The sequence below is a fragment of the Lissotriton helveticus genome, chromosome 8, assembly GCF_964261635.1.
Source record: "Lissotriton helveticus chromosome 8, aLisHel1.1, whole genome shotgun sequence".
NCBI classification, from domain to species: Eukaryota; Metazoa; Chordata; class Amphibia; order Caudata; family Salamandridae; genus Lissotriton; species Lissotriton helveticus.
This window is the reverse complement of record NC_136069.1, coordinates 44124173-44141392: the sequence shown is the minus strand read 5'-3', so window position 1 is coordinate 44141392 and position 17220 is coordinate 44124173. Positions and strand designations below refer to the sequence as shown.

At 42.5% G+C, this 17220-nt stretch overlaps 1 protein-coding gene across 1 annotated transcript in view; it reads right to left on the bottom strand.

Annotated features, from left to right (window-relative positions):
* Positions 1 to 310: 310 nt before the first annotated feature.
* LOC144772311 (uncharacterized) overlaps positions 311 to 17220 on the bottom strand; it is a 36766-nt gene continuing 19856 nt past the window's right edge. The window contains exon 2 of the mRNA XM_078656543.1: positions 311 to 4711. Within this exon, the coding sequence (XP_078512669.1) occupies positions 2172 to 3890 (1719 nt within the window). The 5' untranslated portion in view covers positions 3891 to 4711 and the 3' untranslated portion in view covers positions 311 to 2171. The remainder of the gene's footprint in view (positions 4712 to 17220) is intronic.

Below are 17220 nucleotides of genomic sequence, written 5' to 3'. Positions count from 1 at the left end.
CAACAGAGGGAGGGCGACGGAGGAAGGGCGACAAAGGGAGGGGATGGTGACAGAGGGAGACAGACAGAAGGAGACAGACGTAGGGAGCCAGGCGGAGGGAGGGAGAGAGCAGGAGAGAGAGAGAGGGAGGGATGGAGAGCAAGGGAGAGGGGGAGAGAGGGAGGGAGAGAGAGAGAGGGAGAGAGAGAGGGGGAGAGAGATGTGTGTATGCTGGGTCTGGTGGCTGAGTTGATGAAGACGTCTGCTGCAGGGACCAGCGTTCAACCTCATGGTCACCATTTTTTTGCTTTAGCCCCGCCCCCTCTGACCCTACCCCCACCGGTGAGGCCCTCGGTCACAAACAACACTGTAAATTTGGCCCCCGAGAGAAAGTTTGTGACTACCCATGTTGTAGTGCATCCGAGGCTGTTTTAAGTATTACTGCCATCTCGCCATGCTCCTTGAGATGGACTGTTCAATTTTATCACACTAACCACATCTAAAGGCAATGAATCACAAATAATCAGAAGAGAGATGGTCTTTTTGTAATTCTATAAATGGCAGATCTTGAGAGAAACAATTGTCAAAATGCAGTGATGCAATAAATAACAACAAGCACACTCAGGAAGGGTGACTGGAGGGAATTACTCATTTTAAATTAATTTCCAGGAACAGATCTATCCCTTTGTCCCAGATATCTTTCCTCGTTGTGTGCCTCAGATCCAGAAGTGGCCTAGGAAATGAAGAACTCTAACGAAGGGAGTTACTTCATCAGTGCATTGACTGATTTTCAGATCCAATTAAAGGTTTCATGTTAATCCAATAATGTCTCAAAAATTGATTCATGTTAACAAAAATATATGTAGCACCTTGAAGTGAAAAGCTCAGTTTCAAGCATTCGTAAGGTACAGAGATGCATTATGTTATATATTTGACTTCGCGTGACTACAGAATGTGGTGGTTAAACAGCAGTTTAGAAATAATTTTAATTTCATAATTTTCTGTAGCTCGTGGTCCCAGTGTTTCTGCCATACTGTACACTGTATATTACGAGTAATATATTGTTTCTGGGTTTTATTTTGACCTTTCATAACCACATATAATTGTTTATGCCTCTACTTTGATCAGTATGATATTTCTGTAGTACCTGGTATTTTTTACTTTATGTTTAATTCTGCCCAATTGTCTGTTCTATCTGCTTGATCTGTTGTTAAATGGTTATTCAGTCATTATGCATGTATTCCTGATTTCTCTTTGTGTACTGGATGTGTTCTATAACAGTTTTGAAATGTACATTGTACAGCCACATGAAACTATGAAATCAGCACTTACTCATCTCTCCAAGCTGTACAGTATTCTGAACATTTGGGTCACTGCTGTTGTCATTACCTCTGTGGACGAAGGATGGCTCACTGTAGACATGAAAGATTCCTTAATGTCCAAGCCGCTGTCAGTTATTTTTCAACTAGATTCTTGTTAAAAGGCTAAATATTTACAGGAGTTCATATTTCCCTATTCTGAACTTCCTGAAGCAATGCGAGAGGACACTTTTACTTGATTTTCTTACCACGTTCAGAACATGCATGCAGTTTCTCTTGTGTATTATAAGTGATATCTCTGTAATTAATATTTTGCCGGATTCAAAATATTTACACTATTTCCGTTTATGGTGTCTGTCATGATGACTCTATGTAGGTAAAGACATTTGCACTTAGAGCCTGAGTATAAGCTGGTTGTAATTTTCTGACCCATGTGCTAACCTCCGTTTACTCATAGGTTGGAATTACGAGTTTGAAGGTATTCAACGCATCTAATATTTATTGGATGTGTTAAATTGCTAAAACTTCAGGTCAAATCTGCTTAAAGTTAACAGGGGATAACATACGGGTTTTACCGTATCATCTGGATTTTGGTGCGCTAAAGACCAAAACATGCATGTAATTCCCAACAAACTTGTAATAGGTGTACCTTAGGGCACCTGATAATTAATGAACCACATGGTATCAGTATTTATCAGTGTCAATAAATAATGACTCAACTCGTAATCAGGCCCTTAATATATATAAATATGATTTCTTTCATTTATCTCTTCTCAGGTGGGGTAATAGATGATGCTTTTCCTTGAAAGTGTTGTCACATTAATTAAATGTACATGGTTTCTCTGTTGTAAATTATCTCAATTGTCACTGGATCTACACATGTAGTGAAGGTGTGTGGCTTCTCAGATGTCGCAACAGATTACCTTTTGGATTGAAAGCTTTACAGCATATAGAACATTTATATGGTTTCTCTCCACTGTGAATCCTCTGATGTATCATCAGGGTGCTCTTTCTAATGAAAGCCTTGTCACATTCAGAACATTTATATGGTTTCTCCCCAGTGTGGATTTTCTGATGAAGTGAAAGGCTACACTTTCTGCTGAAAGCCTTGTCACATTCAGTACAATTATATGGTGTCTCCCCCGTGTGGATTCTCTGATGTGCACACAGATGATCATTTCGACTGAAAGCCTTATCACATTCAGAACATTTATAAGGTTTCTCTCCGGTGTGAGTTCTCTGATGTATTGTCAGCATTTGATTGTTAACGTATGACTTGTCACATATAGAACATCTGTAGGGTTTCTCTCCGGTGTGCTTTCTCTGGTGGACTAATAGTTCATTCTTCAGACTGAAAGCCTTGACACAGTCAGTACATTTATATGGTTTCTCTCCAGTGTGATCGCTCAGATGGCGATTTAGAAGAAATCTGGTTTTGAAACCCTTATCACACTCAGAACATTTGTATGGAGTCTCACCGCTGTGAGACATGCGATGTATCCTTAACAATGCTTTAGTAATAAAAGCCCTCTCACATTCAGAACATCCGTAAGGTTTTGTCCCAGTGTGAACTCTCTGATGTATTATCAGCTGTGACTTTGTACTACAAGCCTTCTCACATTGAGAACATTTATAGGGTTTCTCACCAGTGTGAATTCTCTGGTGTTTGGATAGGTCACCTTTTCTGCTAAAACGTTTTTGACATTCAGAACATTTATATGGTTTCTCGCCGGTGTGAAGTCTTTGATGTATTATTAGCTGGCTCTTCGTGATGAAACACTTGACACACTCAGAACATTTATGTGGTTTCTCGCCAGTGTGTGTTCTCTGATGTCGTCTCAGATGTGTTTTTTGACGAAAAACCCTATTACATTCAGAACATTTATATAGTTTTTCCCCAGTGTGAATTCTCTCATGTGAAGATAAATCACCTTTTTGCTTGAAAGTCTTGTCACATTCAGTGCATTTATATGGTTTTTCTCCTGTGTGATCACTCTGATGTCGCATTAGTTGAAGTTTGGTTCGGAAACCCTTGTCACACTCAGAACATTTGTAAGGAGTCTCACCAGTGTGAGACATGTGATGCAGCCTTAGATTTCCTTTTGTAGTGAAAGCCTTTTCACATTCAGAACATTTGTAAGGTTTCTCCTCTGTGTGAACTCTTTGATGTATTATCAGCTGTGCCTTTGTACTGAAAGCCTTCTCACATTCAGAACATTTATATGGTTTCTCCCCAGTGTGGATTTTCTGATGAACTGAAAGACTAATCTTCTGCTTGAAAGCCTTGTCACATTCAGTACATTTATATGGTTTCTCCCCTGTGTGGATTCTCTGATGTTTTATCAGATTTGCATTTTGACTGAAAGTCTTATTACATTCTGAACATCTATATGATTTTTCCCCAGTGTGGATTCTCTCATGTGATGATAAATCACTCTTTTCCTTGAAAGTCTTGTCACATTCAGAACATTTATATGGTTTCTCCATAGTGTGATTTCTGTGATATAGTGCTAGTTCACCCTTTAGATTGAAAGCCTCATTGCATTCAGAACAGTCACATGTTTTCTCACCAGTATGAGTTTGTTGATCCATCCTCAGCTGTGCCTTTGTAATGAACGTCTGATGACACTCACTGCATTTATATGGGCTTGGTTCAGTGTTGCCTGACTTTTGTCCAATGAGAGAGACATTTGTGAAAAAATCTTTACATTTGAGACAGTAAGATGTTTTTTATTCTGTAGGATTTTGTTTGCCTGCCATCAAATGGCTTTTTCTAATAGACGGCTAGGTAAACATTGCAGATTTATTTTGTTTTAGGATGCTGAGATCTCTTTGATGTTTTCCTCATGGGTATTTATATAGAAACCTATGTCACATTTAGAGCATCGGTGAGCCTTCTCCGTAATGCACACATTGTATTTAAATAATACATTCCTTGTAATAAAAAATCCTAGAGACTCTGGGTAAATGTGTGTAGCTTCTCCTGTGTCAGTCCAGGTTAGTACTTTCAAGTTAGGTGCAGTTCACTAACACAAAGTTGTTTTCCTGGAAAGATGTACTGCATGCCATACATTGGTGTGGCATTTCTCCCTTGTGGGTCCATTGATGGATTAGAGTTCCTTGGAATGTTAATTTGTAGTCATACTCAAGAGATAATCCTTACCCCTTTGTTGTGACATACTATGTCCCTTTCATGAGGCATCCATTGGTGTCAGCTACCAATTTTGCACAGAAAAAGGTTGTTTGCACAAGGAGCGCATATGGCTAACAATAACATAGAGATTCTTTAGTGGAATAAAGTCCCCAAAAACTGTTTCGTAAATTTCGGGAGACTACTGTCTCAAAAGTTGAATTGCAGTTCCTGGTGTCCACAATATTCCTCTGACCATAACTATTTTTCTGGGTTTCCTTCACTTGAGGGACAAAAAACAAGATATAAGCATTAGCATTTTATGAGACAAATAATACAAATATCAGCATTGTTTTTTTTAATATGGATATGAAGTAAGAAAAGCCAGGAATGCTTCTGTTAGTTATAATCACAACACATTAGCATAGAACTAGTATACACAATCTGGTGACCTCAGTATTTTATTCATTTATGAACCAAAAGATTAGCAAATTTGTAAAGAGATCCAAAGCACATTGATAGTCAGCCACTGACAATGTTCACAACACAAATTGTAATGGACACCGAGATATCTGTAATCCAATTACAAAACACATAATAAGAAACATAGGTAAAATTGGTAAACATGACTGCTGACAAAACGGATTAAAACAAAAAGTCGGATGTCTTATCCAATAATTACGGCATAAATTGACATTGACATATAGACATTATCATTAAATGGTGATATCAACAGAATGTATTGGGATGAATAAGAAAGCATCTAAGACCTTTATTCCAGCTATTTGAGGAGCACAGCAATACCAACTACAGTTTTCTAGTGCTAAAGAAGAGAAAGCTGAAGCGAGAGGTTAAGGTTTTACGGAAGAGATTGCCACGTTTTTAGACATTTTGTACAAACAATGTTATCAGGCACCGATCTGAGACATAAAGGAAGAGAATTCCACAGTTTGGCAACAGTGACTGAAAAGGCACACACACTTTGCTGGGAATTGGAGGGCTGAAGAGGAACGAAGAGTTCAGGGTAGAGAGTATGAACACAACAACTCCATGATGAATGTTTCCAAGCACAGTATAAAACCCAAACAATGATAAATGTGATCTAGATTGCTGAGCGTGGATATGGCAAAAACAAAGATACCTTCTAATCCATTGATCAGAGCTTTAATTAACACGGAAACTAAGGACCTGATCTAGATTTTGGCAGTCGTACTACCATCCGTCAAACTTAGAGATCACTGCCAGCCACACAGTTACAGTCAAGGTATTAAACGTTTGGTGGACTGCCGCTGTTGGTTCTGGCAATCATTCACCAAAATTAACTAAAGTTTTTAGTTTTTAAAAAGTGGGAATACGCAATTGAAAACAAAAAACTATTCACCGCCAAACGCAGGGAGTTTTTCCCCTCAGTGTGGGAGTTATTATGTGTTTTTTTGTCCTTTCATCACCAGGTTATACTGCCAAGTAACAGAGAGACAAAAACACATTATAACGCATTGTTTACCCTACGTAAAATGGGTGGTGCTATGCCCTTCGTCAGACGGCCCCTTCTCTGTTGTGCTGCCTGAGGGTGTTTTCTGTCAACAGAGCAAAAAGGGGGATTTGTTCACAGAAAGTTGTCAATTCTCCTGACTCTATTAGGGTAGGAAGACCGTTGAGTTGGGTAAAAGGGTACTCTGTCACTTTTGTGACTAAATAGCTTTCTTCACCGAACTCTAAATCGGGTCACAAGATTCCTGTGTTCTGATGCGCACAGAACTGAATTAAACAGAAACCAAGATATCTGTGATGTAATCACTGTGTCAACGGCAATTACTCCTAACCTGAAGATCTTATGACTCAGTAGCACTGAATTAAAATGTTATTTATTAATGGTTATATTAATGCTATAACTATGCTTTTATGGTTTCAACTGAAATAAAGTATTTGATTCAAACATAAAGCCATAAACAGATTAGCACAAATTCAAGTCTAATAAAAATAAATCCAGCAACAATGTACAAATTAAAAGCAACAAAAAGCATAGCCTTAGTAGTTGCCTCTACATATGCTTTTATCACATACTGCAACTCTCTGTGGGATCCAAATTTGTATTCCTTCCTTGGGGTTGGTAAAATAGGATTAGTGTTTTTAAAGGTGTTCCACTTTACACTCTAAAATGATATGCTGCTCATGATACAACTAGTAGTGCCTCACTTCCCTTAAAGTCCTCTAATATCCCAGAAACGTTGTTAAAGGGAGCTGAACCATGTACTGATCATGTGCAGAAGTCCCTCAACACATATAAGGCCATAAGCTGCAAGGGACTGCCTCAGGTGTGCCATAAGCAGGCCTGTCTGTGCTTTTATGGCCCTAATCAACACATGAAAATGCTGCTTCTTTCCTATAAGGTAAGCTGGCTTTTCTTACTTACCTCTGAGCAACTACATTCATTGGCAAGCGTTGTCCACTTCCATTCTCAGATGACTGGGTCCCATTTACTTTCCCCACCATCTGCCCAGCATCATATTGTCCCAAAATTTAACACCAACACACTATCCACATACCTGAAGATTGTAATATCATAATAACCACTAGATCACATGGGAGGCGTGGTTGCCATTACCCATCGTTCTGACCTTCTAATCCTGCCCTCCTTATACCCAGACTCTCTACTTCAGGAAGGCCTGGCACGTTCATTACACTGGAATCATAAATTTGTGCAGCGAATTCAGCCATATCGCCAAATAATCTTTGTCATTTTGAAGCTCCATGAACTATACAGCCAACTAAACGTTGCTATTTCCAAGCTCCATGATTTACAAGTCTTCCTCAGCAAATTAGTCATCAATAAAGACCTCATTATTGCACTTCAGGACTTCAATTTGTGGTTTGAAAACCCATCACGTGTGTCTGAAATGTTCTACACCACTCAAAATTGAAACAGACTTAAACTTCAATCGCAACAACCCTCACATTAAGAAGGTCATTCTCTTGAACGCCTATTCAGTACAGACTATCCTGTGAACATTTTAAAGGCCCTTCCAGCTCTCTAGTCAGATCATTTTCTTGTTACATTTGAAGTCATCTTTCATCCTTCGCAAATAATATTACTGTTAACCGGGAACTGGAAAAAATTGGTTGCCTCTCTTTTTAAAGCTCCTGACTAAAGTAATTTCCAAAGAAAAACCAAAGGAAATGATGGACGAAGCGTTGACAATACAAGCACTCACCCCCAGTCAACTGATTTGGGTTTAATCCATCACCGTTCTTTAGCCCACTCTGCCACCCTAGTTCAGACATGGCCATATGCAAATCAGTCTGACCCTGTGCCTCATGGGAACAGTCCAGCCCGAACTGCCAAGCCATGCATTCCCTGAACCGGAAACAAGCCACCGAGGACCGGTTTCTGGCATTTCAGCTGTCTTCAGCCCGGCTTGCTTGAATCCAGTGGCAAAGTGAGCAAGGGACTCACGTCTGAGCATACCCTGCCAACTTATGGCGAACAAAGAAAAACCAAAGGAAATGATGGACGGAGCGTTGACAATACAAGCACTCGCCCCCAGTCAACTGATCTGGGTTTAATCCATCACCGTTCTTTAGCCCACTCTGCCACCCCAGTTCAGACATGGCTGCCAAGTCATGCCTTCCCTGGACCGGAAACAAGCTACCGAAGACCGGTTTCTGGCATTTCAGCCGTCTTCAGCCCGGCTTGCTTGAATCTAGTGGCAAAGTGAGCACGGGACTCACGTCTGAGCATACCCAGCCAACTTATGCCGAACAAAGAAAAACCAAAGGAAATGATGGACGGAGCGTTGACAATACAAGCACTCACCCCCAGTCAACTGATCTGGGTTTAATCCATCACCGTTCTTTAGCCCACTCTGCCACCCCAGTTCAGACATGGCCATATGCAAATCAGTCTGACCCTGTGCCTCATGGTAACAGTCCAGCCCGAACTGCCTAAAGTAATTTCCATCAGTACTTTTCACGACAGAAGCGCAGAGCCATGAAGTGACTGGCCATGGTGTGCCAAAAACAACTAGGGTATTGAAGGAGAAACAGCCCTAACACTAAATCAATCCGCAGTGCAGGGAGACTGGGTGGGTCGGTAAGGAATCTGCAGCTATATTATGTCTCTACCAGATAAAGGTGTTACTGAAGGTAAGTAACTTGTCCATCTGATATAGACATGTAGCTGCAGATTTCATACCTTTGAAAAAATACCCAAGCAATACCAACCCCCGAGGTTGGGACCGCGGAAAGGTTTCTGACCAAGAAGTCCTGCAGAACAGAGCGGCCAAAGAGGGTCTTCCTGCGGACTTGAGCATCCAGGAAGTAGTGTCTGGCAAACGTGTACAGAGACGCCCACGCGGCTGCTTGGTAGATGTCAGAAACCGGAACACCACACTGGAGAGCCGTGGTGGCTGCTTTCGCCCTGGTAGAATGGGCTCTAAGGCCTTCAGGAGGTTGTCCCTTCTACAAGGTGTAGCATATTTTTATGCAAAGGATGACGCAGCGTGCAATAGTCCTTTACTGAACTGTTCACCCCTTCTTTGCTCTCACATATCCTATGAAGATGTGGTCGTCCACCCGGAACTCTTTTGTACAATCAAGGTAGAAGAACGCTCTTTTTGGGTCCAAACGGTGGAGACGCTCTTCTTCCTTGGAAGGATGCGGAGGTGCATAGAAAGTGGCAAGAGAAACAGATTGGGCCAAATGGAAAGGTGTTACCACCTTTGGCAGAAAAGATGCCCTTGCTCAGAGCACTACTTTGTCTGGAAACACGGTCAGGTAAGGAGGTTGAGATGACAATGCTGGTAGTTCGCTCACCCTCCTGGCAGAAGTAATTGCCACTAAAAAGGCTGTTTAAATAGTGAGCAGCTGGAGTGGACAATTGAGCAGATGTTAAAATGGTGCATACATCAAAAAACGTACGGACCAAAATAAGCTCCCATTGGGGGATAATAAAAGGCAAAGGGGTGAACATATGGTTAAGCCCATTCAAAAATTTCTGAGCAAGAGGAGGATTGAAAAGAGATGGCTGATTGGGCAGCCAAATAAAAAACAGACAGGGCGGACAGGTAGCCCTTCAGAATGCCCAGAACAGAGCCCTGCTGGGCCAACGAGAAAATACATAGAAGGACAAAGGGTCAATAGAACGTTCTGTACAGTATTTACAAAATATTTGCCATCTGCAGGTGTGAACCAATTTTGTGGAGGGACGCCTGGCTATCAGAATAACCTCACAGACTTCGGCAAGAAGGTAAAAAGCTGTCAACTGTCTCTGCTAATTCTCCAAGCAAGGAGGCGGAGTGGACAGGTTCGGGTGGAGGACCCTCCATTCCTGCTGGGACAGAAGATCCTCCGAAGAGGCAGCCTGACCGAAAGATCGATGCTCATCTGTTGAAACTTAGTATACCAGACTCTCAATGCCCAGTCTGGAGCCATAAGGATTACTTGGGCCCTGTTGCTCTGTTGTATTATAACGTCGATTGAGTTGAGCGTTAGCAAAAGACATCGAGTTTTGATCGTTATCTTGACATTTGGCGGCATCCATTTTGTATTCACAGCAGCCATTTTGTCTGCCACACACGTTGCCTCGTGTCGACCATGTGCGTTGTCCTACCTCTCTGCTCATGGCCTTTGAATCTGCCCGGCAACAGTCTAATAATAGCATCTCGGTTTTGCCGCTGACCGTTAGGGTCCACATCTGCTAAAGTTAGCCCTAGATTGGAATGTGTTATCCGAGACCCCAAGACTGTTAACTCCTCTCACTGATCGATTCTGCTTCTCGATATTGCCTTGTATGGACATAAAATGTGCTTTTGTGCTCTGTACCGCCTTCTCTTGAGCCCCTGTGTGGGTATAAATAAACCATGTGTCCGGTAGCCCTTTGTGCTACTTCTCATAGTGCCGAAGGGTACTGTCTGAACTTTAGCACCACCTCATGAGGTGTAATAAATGTTATGTTTTGCAATTCCAGTTTCCGTGCCAACTTTTTCCTTTGGGTCTGAGGACTTCGTGCGCAGAAGGGCGAACCCCTTGCACTAGCAGGCCAGGCTGAGGCCTGTACCACAAATTGGCGCCAGCACGTGGGGCTCATCGGCGACTCGGATGCCCGAAGGATTGGTCGTGACGAAGGTTCGGAACTTCGCTGAGGTTGCGATCGCTACAAGATAAGACCCGCGTCTTGGTATCCGAGGTGTTCCTTCCGTTCTTTCCGATCCGACCATCCAGGTGGCGCCAGTCCTCGACTGAGATCTCTTCTGTTGATCTGCCGTGCAGTGACTGTTTGGTCGAATTTTGAACTTGGCAGTTGGAACCTGGACAGCCTATGATTGGTAAGAGTCGGTTTGCGACGCTTTCCGCTTGTTGTAGGTTTTGGCATTCTGAGGCTCCCGTATTGGTAAGGCAGTTTTAGGAACGCTTGCCCGAGCACTTTGTATTTGGATAGACTTGTCTACTTTGGTTTTGTTTGGGTTCTATGTAGCAATATATGGGTTGCAATTCATATAGGCAGGCGATGCACGGAGTTTTCTCCGCTTTTCCTATGTATAGCGCGTCGTACTAAGAAGGTACCTTAAGCGCTCTTTATCTATGGTAGTGTATATCTTGCACTATTTTTGAAGCATGCCTGTTTGCCGCGCACTTCAAAAGATGTGCTGCTTGTTTGGTGGCGCCAGTTTACGACTTGAGGAATCACAGCCGGCTACCCCCGAGGGGACTCCTAATCGAGATATGTATGTGAAGTTTGGTACTTCTGCCATAATGTACAGCACGTTATGGCACAAGTACACTAAAAAGGATCCTGAGTTACGATGGCCATTGCATGGGTCGTTTGATGCGCGAAAGGTTGAATATGTGGAGCTATGTTTGTTTGAGCGCAAGTCTAGACGTGATATGTTTGAGTGTTTGCGAATGTGGGAGAAAGAAGTAAGACAGCAGGAGAAACGTGAGAAAGCGTTGATTGAGAAAGAGCAGCGAAAGACTGTGTATGAGAAAGCGCTGGAGTTACAAAAGAAAGAAACGAAAGAACGAGAGGAAAAAGAGCAAAGGTTACAGATATCTGGCCAATATCCTGTCCGGCAGCCTCTAGATCCTGTCCTTAAAAAACCACAAGATGATTTTTTGTTATTAGATCGACCTCCACCTCCGTATATCGTTCCGTCTGCTCCGGCTGAGAGTGATGAGGATTCCAATTCAGAACAGCGGAAAACGCGGGACACATTCTGCTACCGATCTTTTAGCTACTATACAGGACGGGTCAGAGAAAGATCAGATGTATTTCACCGCATCCTTTGCTGATGAAGTCATTGACATGTTCCGGAAGTATTCCGATGTTTTAGAACCTACTGATATTGCAGCCGATCACAAACAAATACGTGATGGTCTTTTTGTTTTTTCCAGGGCACCCGATTTCGTTAGACGGCTGGTTAAAATATGAGGCGAAACAGCTGAGGGAGCAGAAAAAGGCTGCGGATGCCGTTCCACAGGCCAATTCGTCCGGAGTGGCACAACGTCCTATCTTCGTGACAGATAAGATGATACCAGTGGTCATGAAACCCATGCGGGAAGCCGCGCCTTCTTATGTTCCTCCTATAGGAACGGGTGATAATGATGATAAACGTTCTGCCGATGCAAAGGGCTATTTTATCTATAATTGGGTGTACACTCCCTGGAATAGAGCAGATGTAATGGCACTTAAAAATGCGTTACCTGATCCACGTAAAAATCCAGCTGCCTTTTATGAAGAGGTTGAGGGTGCTTTAAATTCTTGTGTTATGACCTTATGTGATATAGATTTGTTTTTCGGTCTTATTTTACCCCCAGACATGTAGAGGACCGTTCGTAAAATTGATGATCGCGCTGTTCTTGGAGCTGAATGGAAAGAGATATAGCGCATAGATGCAGATAGAGAACCCGCCCAAAAGCCGCATCAGTTGATATTAGACCTTCCTACAGCCATTTTAACTAAACTGAAAACGGTTATTCCCCCTAAAAAGATTGATTGGACTGTTTTAGCGTCCTGTAAACAAAAAGCAGACGAATCGGTTTCTGATTTCTTTACTCGCTTTGAGGAAGCCTTTCACGATTTTAGTGGTCAGTCTCTTACTGACGATACCGGCAGACATCTGTTTGTCGAGAAATATGTTTTGAATTTATTGCCTAGTATAGCGAGTCGATTAAAAGCTAGTGAAAGTTCTTGGACTACGTCCTCTCCGGCCTCTGTGTTGACGATGGCTCAGTATTATGAGCGCCAGGAGGCGGAGGCAAAGGGGACAGTGGACAAGAAATCGAAAGAGCTAAAAACAAAAGTTATGTTGGCCCAGGTGTAGGTCCGCCTTCTAGAGGTTATGATAGGGGCCCTGACAGAAATTACGATAGAGGTGGCCGACCATCTTCCAATACTTCTTCTGGCCGTTCAAATATAGCTCCGAATCAATGTGTCTATTGCAAACAGTACGACCATTGGGCACGGGACTGCCCGGTGCTTCAAGTTCAACCAGAGGCTCGGGCATGTGGCCAAGGAGGGCCCGGCTCAGGTTACTCAGCTCCTCGTGGCACTATGAATGATCGAGCCAGATCTGATACGAATTCACGTCCACAACAAAGACAGAATACATTTGATAAACGAAATCAATTTCAAGTATCTGATTATATAAAAGAAAAGCAGGACCCCACTCAGACTTGTAAGGGACTGGGGGGAAATGAAGTCTCAAAAACTAAAAGTCCCAGTTAGATGGACATCAAAGAATATGTCCAATTCTAATAATACTCATTGGTGGTATATTTCTTAAGGCAGCATGCCAACAAATGGGCGGGAGAGGTAAAGATACAATAAGGTGTAAAAAATATATTGTATAAAAAATATATATAAAAAACCCTAACAACAATTGGGACAATAATAGACTAGTGCAAATTATACACAAAATTTCACAATTATAATGACAGACAAAATAACAATGTATGTTTGGTAAAATTCTGATACAATTTATTTATTCATTCAATCACTTCATAGTTCATTATACAAACCACAGTGTTAAAAACATATCACAATAAACAATCATTATAAAAATTACAAGATAAAAATCAAAGAGTCGACGCGGCGTTTCGGTTTTCTTTTTGTACACCTTCCTCAGGACTGATTCTAAACAGTTAAAAAAACACAGAATTACCATCCATTTTTTTCATTTGTATAATTCATAAGATTGTCTGTCTTTATCACATATTGTGCCACATTGTCTCACTTGTTAGGTGTTACATTCTATGAGCTTCTTTTTATTTACGATCAGTTTTTTTTAAAAAAACACACATGTTAATCCACCCATATTCTTACTGTTGCATAACACAGAATTATATTCTCCTATTTTTTATATATACACCATACAAATAACAACCAATTAGACACTACGTTTCTTATTCTATACACACCTTTCCACCATTGGACTAGTTTACCTCTCTCTTGGGCCTTATAGCCCATACTGCCAGCCCCATTGTAACTCTCTTATGTAGTCTACAGCACGCTCACCTTCTTCCAGCTGGAGATCATATCTCTACTGGAGAGTGCTGATTCAAGTTCGTTTCTATAGGCTTTCGTATGCTTGACCCATCACGGGATGCTTTGCTGAATGTGCAAATTTATATTGTCTCTAGATAAAAAGACAACAATTCTTATATAATTCTATATTTTGGATCCTTCAATGTAGATCTTTCATGCCGCTACTTTATATTAGGCAGAGGATTGTATGATTACATACCTCTTGGATAAGGAGTTGTCTCAATGTTCCTTATTGTTGTGATCTACATCTATTGGTAGTCATCAGGATATTTCTATAGACATGAAAAGTAAAACCATATTTTTTGCCCATAAGTTAAAGCAATCTAAAATAATTTATAGTTTTCTAGATCCTTACATTTCAAAAGACAGATTGGTGCTGCTTGTACCTGTGACTGAGATGAATGAGTGCCGGATTTGTCTGCCAGGAGGAGCCACCGTTTTCATAACCAATGTCGATGGTAAGGTTCCTAAGGGATTACAGTTTATGTCTTGATTAAAATACCCATGGTTACACGGATTAGAATCTCATTTTGTACTGATCTCTTACTCACCATACGAGTTAGAAACAGGTTCCCTGTCGTGTCAAAACCGCTTTCAATTAGGTTCGATTTTTTGTATCTAAGGAATCCTTAACCAAACTCGGGCCAGCCTCATGGGTTTATCGTTACCTGTAAAGGTAATTCAGAAAATATATCTTATGATCGTTTGTGGCTATATGACCAGCTCCTACAAACTTTCACTACTTGCCTCAACCCTGTGCCTGGTTCTCGTTATACGAAAAAAACTTTCTCTCTAAGTTTCTATTTCGCCTCCGCAATTTAAGTTCAGCGGCTTCACTTATTATTTTATCAATTGAAACGTATTCTTAGCTACCATATCCTTGCTCCCCACCCAATAGGGGCTTGCTACTAACATAGGGAGTCCCAGCCCATTTGTGAAACTTACCCTCTTCCTTTCAGTCGGCCTCCCTGCTCCTATCTCCTGGCAGTCCACCCTCCTGTACTTCACTCGATATATAGTGAAACGAACAGAACTGCTCCAGCCGCCCTTCCGGGTTTATATGCGTCCCTCTTGTCAATTGGGCGCAACTTTCCTGACGTCCCATTGGACCAAATTTGCCCAATCTGGAACGCGTTGCTATGGTTAAATAACGCATTTCCACGTTTTTCCGGTCTTCCTATTGGTTATACGCAATTATCAAATTGCCCCCAATTGGTTCTTTGGATTAATGCGTTTCTATGACAATCCTCGCTTCAGGTTCTAGCGGAATGCATCGCCGCCACGGCGCGTTGTTTATCTGGTTTTCCATCCTAACATTATCGTTGCAGGAATCATTAACTCCACTATGTCTCCTTATCAGTACTGTTATTTATTTTTTAAAGCCTTCTATAGTTCGTAGTGTTTATACAATATTTACTATATTTGTATTCAGGCCTCCTCGTATACCATGGGGTTTACTATATTCCTATTCTATTTTTGATAATAAGGATGTCATGACTCAGTACTATATTTCCCGGAGCACCCTTGGAGCCAGATGTTCTTTAATGTTAAATAAGGAGTCACGTTTGCTATTGCCATTATTGCAAGAACACTCCTAATTGGCCCATCTCGTGTTCCTGTAGAGTATCTTTAGTTTACTTAATGATTTTTTCCCAGTCTTCTCTTGAGTTCAATCCACATCTTACACTATTTAGGGTAGACATATAGAATTGTTCTCTTCTTTTCCTCTTATCATCCTGATTCCCACCCCTCTTACTGCCTGTTATTTTTTCTAATCCACACCATTTTAGATCATCAATTGCAAGTCCTGCTAATCTCCAGTGTTCAGTAAGAGGTGCTCCTGTTTTATTTGTTCTAAGGGCTGATCGGTGCTCATTTAATCGCAGCCTTATTTCCCTAGATGTCTCTCCTACATATGATTTGTGACAGGGGCATTGGATCAAATAAATTGCATTTTTTGTCCTGCAATTCATGAAACTTTTGATATATACTGATTTATCATTAACTACAACCTTGTTGCCCTTAATGATACTAGTACAGTTTACACACCCTAAGCAAGGGTGTGTACCCGTTGGTAAGGGGTTGCCATCCACTGTCATCTGCTGATATTTGGATATTGATATTTGTGCACGCGACTTTGTGCTTATTTTTACCAGCCTGCAAGTAGTTAGATAGCACTCTCGGTGCCACAGTCGATTTGCTGCCCCTGCCTCGCCTCCCCTTTGACCTCCATTTTGTTCTGTGTTGTTCTTCCCAGGCACGCCCCTCCTCCCCGCTACCGCCTCCCTGCTGCTGACCCTCCCACGCTCCGCCCCCTCCACTCTCCTTTTATGGCCAATGCCCCCACGCGCAGCGTCCACGCGCTGCGGCCGCGCCGAAGGTGCGCCAAAGGTAAGCCCGTCTACGCCCGTCCGCGCCTGGACCGCGCCCATCGCCAGACCCCCTGGTTCCCGTAATGTCCACCCCACTCGCTTCACTTACGATGCCACCACCCTCCTAGCCCTTAACCCCGGCCGTTCCCCCAACTGCGTCCAAGCCGCTCCTGGACACACCCATGGACCCTTCTCTTGCAACTCCTGCAAGTTCGACGGCACCAAAACCAGCTCCTCATCCACCAACACCAATCAGAGACCTGACACCAACCACCTAAAATGCATCCTGCTCAACACCCGCTCGGTTCACAGACACGCCATCGACCTCTGGAATCTACTAGACACCATCTCTCCGGACGTCACCTTCCTAACAGAAACATGGATGAACGCCACATCAGCCCCAGACATCACCATTGCCTTCCCGGAAGGCTATAAGATCATTCGCAAGGACCGTACCGGCCACACAGGAGGAGGCATCGCTATCGTCCATAAGAAATCCATCCGCATCTCAACCAGCTCAGACGTCAATCTCGCCAACTCTGAACACCTTCACTTCCAGATCCACATCGACCCCAAGACCACACTCAGAGGCACCCTCCTTTACAGGCCACCAGGACCCCGCGCACAATTTAGTGAAGACATCACGGACTTCATCACTCCACACGCGCTCCCCTCCGAGGACTACATCCTTTTGGGAGACCTCAACTTTCACCTTGAAAAGAACAACGACCGCAACACCACCACCCTCTTGGACAACCTCGCAAACCTCGGACTTAAACAACTAGTCACCTCCTCCACCCACATCGCAGGTCACACACTCGACCCTATCTTCACCTCCAGCAAACATGTCTCCTTCAGCCACACCACAGCTCTCCTTTG